Raw genomic sequence first — 4,554 nt, 5'->3', positions numbered from 1 at the left:
TGATCAGGAGAGCAGTGCTGAGCACCTGGGAGCCTCTGACAGAGGCAGGAGCTGGAGCTCTGTCCCAGGTCACAGGGTCTTATCTGAGAGAGCAAAGATGAGACTGTTGGCCCCAGATTTTATGCCCTCCTTAAGCAGAGGGCTTCTGACTGAGAACTGACTATGAATCTCATGGATACAATCCTATGGGTTTTTTAAAGAAGAAAAAATTGAAAACATTTAAAATGTTTAATAACTGATATAAAAAAGAAACACATAGAGTTCCATTAATTAGTCATATTATTCTTGTATAATTAATGTCTGAGATTCCTAGGGAGAGGAGTGACAGAAATGTGTCCCAACCCCTCATTCTTTCGTTCTTAGCATCATCAGGGCAGAGCCAAGAGGAGGAGGAAAGGTGGGACACGGAAAGGTAAGGTTCTACCTGTCAATGTGACCTCTCCAAGGGTGACCCTTTCTCCTTCCCATAAGGAACCAGGTTCATGATTTCTATGATGTCAGTTGCTAGACACAGTTTCTCTCATTAAAAAAAGAAAAATCCCTCAGAAGAGAGGCTCTTGGGAAGACAGTCAGAACCTGAGACAGATTCCCTGCTCTGCTGTTGCTGGGTATGAAGCAGTGATGGGTCTGGGGAATGGGTGTTGAGCAATAGATGTTCAGAATCAGCACTTCTGTTTCCTGACTTTGTGAAAGTACTTTACTTCAGGATGATCAGATTCCTCTTTAATATAACCACTGTCCTCTATGCTTCACACAGTGGTTTTCAGCATCAAATGAAATAATGTATGTGAAAGTACTTTACAAATGAAGCAACATACACATGGGAACCTTTTAAATATTATCAATAACCATTTGACTTCACTTACTGATCCTGGGCTTTCAGAGTTATATGCCAATGGTCTCCCATAACAGGACTCCTCTGTAATAGTTCTGCTTCCACTTTCACCATGTATTATCTACTCTCCTGGTTTCTCAGATTGGAGATACTACAAGAGGGAAGAAGAAGAGAAAAAGATGCTGCTTTCTGTCCTTAAAAGGTGACTAGTCTTTCCCCCTTTTTCCTGATCCCTCTTTAGCATGTTCTATGCAATTTCAGGCGTTCAATGCAGCCTTCTGTAGTCTTGGGAGAGGGTTTCTACAGAAATGGGTATTTGAGTGAAGGCCTTGGTGTGAGTGTTATTGAGTGCATTGTGAAGTCATGGATTGGGGCAGTGTGAAGGGGCAGCAGGTTTCAGGTGCCCCCGCCCTCCAGTCAGACCTTATCCTGGTCCTGTCTGCACCTTTGCACCTTCTGTCTCCTGCAGCTCCCTGGGCCAGCATCATGATTCCACCCACTTTCGTCAGCTGTTATGTCCAGACCCCTCCTGTGAGGTGTGTAATGATGCAACTGCTGAGATGGATCAGCTGCTCTTCTCAGAGACACTGCAAGGTGCTACTCCCTCGGCGTCCCCTTTGGCTTCTGCAGCTCCTGTGACTGAGTCATTGTTCACTCTGTCCCCTGCTTTCTCAGCAGTCCCTCCAGGAAAGCTAATACCACCTCTTCTGTCTGAGCCTTTCCCACCACCCCTTTCCAATCTCTCCCCTAACCCAGTGACCCTCTTAGGTGATTTTCCATCACCAACACCATCAGTTAACTCTCTGACATCAGAGCCTTTACCTCCATTAGAATCTAAATTCACAGTGGATGATTCCCCATTCCAAACCCTTTCCTTTCCCTCTCACATGACACTCATAGAGTTCGGAAACTTTTCTGACCCTGAATACCATCTTTATTGATATCTCCATTACCCAAGGTATCAACCCCTTCCCAGATTTGGACCCGACTTTGAATCTCACTGCATCAGTGACTTATCACAGACCACCAACCATGTCTGCTTCACCAGCACCACACACCAGTTTAACTGTGACTCAAGCTAAATCCATTCACATCTCATCCAAGCCTGCTCTGGAGAACCCTTCTCCACACAGCACTGGGGCATTGGCCACTTATGTCCCTAAAGGCACTGACCATCCAAAACTGTCAATTTCATACTTTTTCTGTCAGAAAGCTTGTGTCAGAGACCCATTGCTGTCCACCTTGGCACAAGGTTATTCCAATCAAGTTCAGAATGTGGGGTATGAATCTGAGAAAGACCTAAACACTGACATAATGAGTCTGTCAGGAGCAAATTCAATGATATCAGGGCAGAATGTAAGGCAGGGACAACCAGAAAATGCCTCAAGAGCACACTTGAGCAAGAAGTCTGAGGAAACCAGTGAGGGTCAGCTCCCTGCGACTGTGCATAGTCCATGGCATGCTATCCATTGGGCACTTTCTGGGCAATACAACAAAATAAAACAGAGACGTTTGGCACACTCAGCGGGTGAGGAAAGCTGCCTGAACACCTCCCACGAGCTCTCCTTCCTTGACTACAGTGAACAGCAGAAGCTGGAAGCCCACATTACCAAGTTTCATTTGAGGAGGATGTGGGCCCTGCTAGCCAAAGTCCTAGAATCCATAAAGATCTTTAAATTGAGGGATACTTCTTCCCATTCCCTGTCTGATTCCAAGACTTCCTCCTCAACCAATCTGATTTCTGAGAGGGATTCCAAATCTACGGGCTTCCAGCCTGTTAGAGGAATCTCTAAAACCCTGAATCATCCTCACCCTGCCACCTCACTTATGGGCAAGGAAGGACAGGGGACCCTCAGTCAATCACTCCTTAATATTGCCCATGGGCTGGCAGAAGAGGTTCAGAGAATTCAGGTTGCCCCACAGACTCTTCTGCGTGTTACAAACAGCATCATTGGAAAAGAAAGTGAGAGACACACTCCAAGAGCCAACATTTGTCCCCCAAAGCTGCCCATACAGCAAGCTGGGGCCAGACATGAGCCGAAGGATCAAAGAGTGAATTCCAGTCAGAGCAAAAAGATGAAGAAATCAGAACCTGTCTCCATGCCCAACGTGTCCAGGGCTGAGGAGATTGATGCTCTTCAACCCCAAATGAGTGGCATCTTGACAACCAGCAAGCTGGGAACCTCCCAAAGGGTAAATGTGAGTGAGAGTAAAGGAGTAACCCCTGGGACAACTAAAAGCCTCCCAGCGAAAACATCAGTTCTCCAAGATCCTAAATCAGAAGACCCTCAGAAGCAACTACTTTCTGAGATAAAGTGGAAGCTGGAGAACAGGAAGCAGAGCCAGGCCCAAGGCCAACACACTCACGTGTCCCATGTCTCAGACAGCTTGACTTACAAAGCCTCCCTGACTCATGCTCAGGGTGTCTCCAGTGTGGACAGGGCAGCTCCCCAGGTGCTGCATGTCCATTTGGGGAACACAGGAGTCAGTATGGAGCAGCCACAGGAGCTGTGGGTCCCTAAGAAGATCTCAAGGTTGTGCCAGGATAAGAATTTCCCACCTGCTACAAAGGTGAGGCCCACAGGCTCCACATCAGAAGAGCTTGGTGGAGGGAATGCTGGGTTGGGCACATCCCAACCTGGAAGGAAGAGATTTCCAACTCAGGACCTGCCATTAAAGGAGAGGCTCGGGAGCAAGTCTCCCCAGAGCCCAAGACAGAAGGCACAGTCTCCTCCTGAAAGTCTGTTCAGAAATCAAATGAATCGCTTTTTTCAATGGCTTCATCTTGAGATAAGCCCCACCTGCAGGCCTGCAGCTGCCCGGGGGCCTCCTGCTCTCACCACTGCTGGAGGTGTCGTAGAGATCAATGTCTACTATTTAGACAGAGACAACCTCTACAGAATTTCCAGGGAAAGAGTATTTCCCACCCCCAAATAATTTTTCCTTGTGGTGATTATTGATTTGCCCTAATAAATGTTTCACTAGTAATGGTGATGTTTTTTCTGTGTACTGTGATGGGGGTATAGATTTGGTGTGTTTCAGAGCTTCTGCTTAGGGAAAGGAGGGATTTAGGTTAGCTCCTACTGATTGCTTCCTTTGGGTTCAAAGGGACCAGCCCCCTTTAGCCTTTTCTGAAAAATAGATATCTTGACCCCCTCCCCCTAAAAATCTCATTTCCTCCCTGATGAAGTTTAAGGAGATGGGCTCTGTCTCCTACCTTTGAGCTTAGCTTTAATAAACAAGAATGGCAGCCCATATCTTCCCTCTAGGATATGCTTAATATCCTTTCAGATAGCACACAATACAGGTCTTCTGTATCTGAAGAAGATCAAGGTCAGGTATATTTTTCAGAAAATATCAGTGAAGAGACAGTGGCTTAAGCATTATTTACTAAGTTAGTGATAAGAGGATCCCACAGGTGGGTGAACCCTCAATGGGAATGTTTGGGGGATATGGCTGCAGTGGATCCTGGGCTGGTTGGGGTTAGGGTCTAGGAACAGCACAGATCTGCTTAAAGATCTGTCTCATGGGTCATGTTAATGTGTTGGGGAAGTGTACTTTAACCTTGGCACTCAAGTATGCCTACTGGAAAGTCACCTTGGGGAAGTCATTCCTGCCCCTGGGTGTTCAGGTTGTGGGATTGGCAACCAACCTTTCTTCCTTCCGTCCTTCCTTCCTTCCTTCCTTCCTTCCTTCCTTCCTTCCTTCCTTTCTTTTTT

At 46.6% G+C, this 4,554-nt stretch overlaps 1 protein-coding gene across 1 annotated transcript; it reads left to right on the top strand.

Moving 5' to 3' along the window:
• Positions 1 to 381: 381 nt before the first annotated feature.
• LOC118667723 (spermatogenesis-associated protein 31D1-like) lies at positions 382 to 3,772 on the top strand. The gene is given in 4 exon segments (XM_036331497.1): positions 382 to 412; positions 977 to 1,037; positions 1,305 to 1,718; positions 1,720 to 3,772. Coding segments are annotated over 3 exon segments (2,490 nt in total). The 5' UTR covers positions 382 to 412; positions 977 to 1,014.
• Positions 3,773 to 4,554: the final 782 nt, after the last annotated feature.

Source organism: Myotis myotis, unplaced genomic scaffold (assembly GCF_014108235.1).
Source record: "Myotis myotis isolate mMyoMyo1 unplaced genomic scaffold, mMyoMyo1.p scaffold_m19_p_12, whole genome shotgun sequence".
Taxonomy (NCBI): domain Eukaryota; kingdom Metazoa; phylum Chordata; class Mammalia; order Chiroptera; family Vespertilionidae; genus Myotis; species Myotis myotis.
The sequence above is the reverse complement of the archived record's forward strand: the minus strand, read 5'-3'. Positions and strand labels throughout refer to the sequence as shown.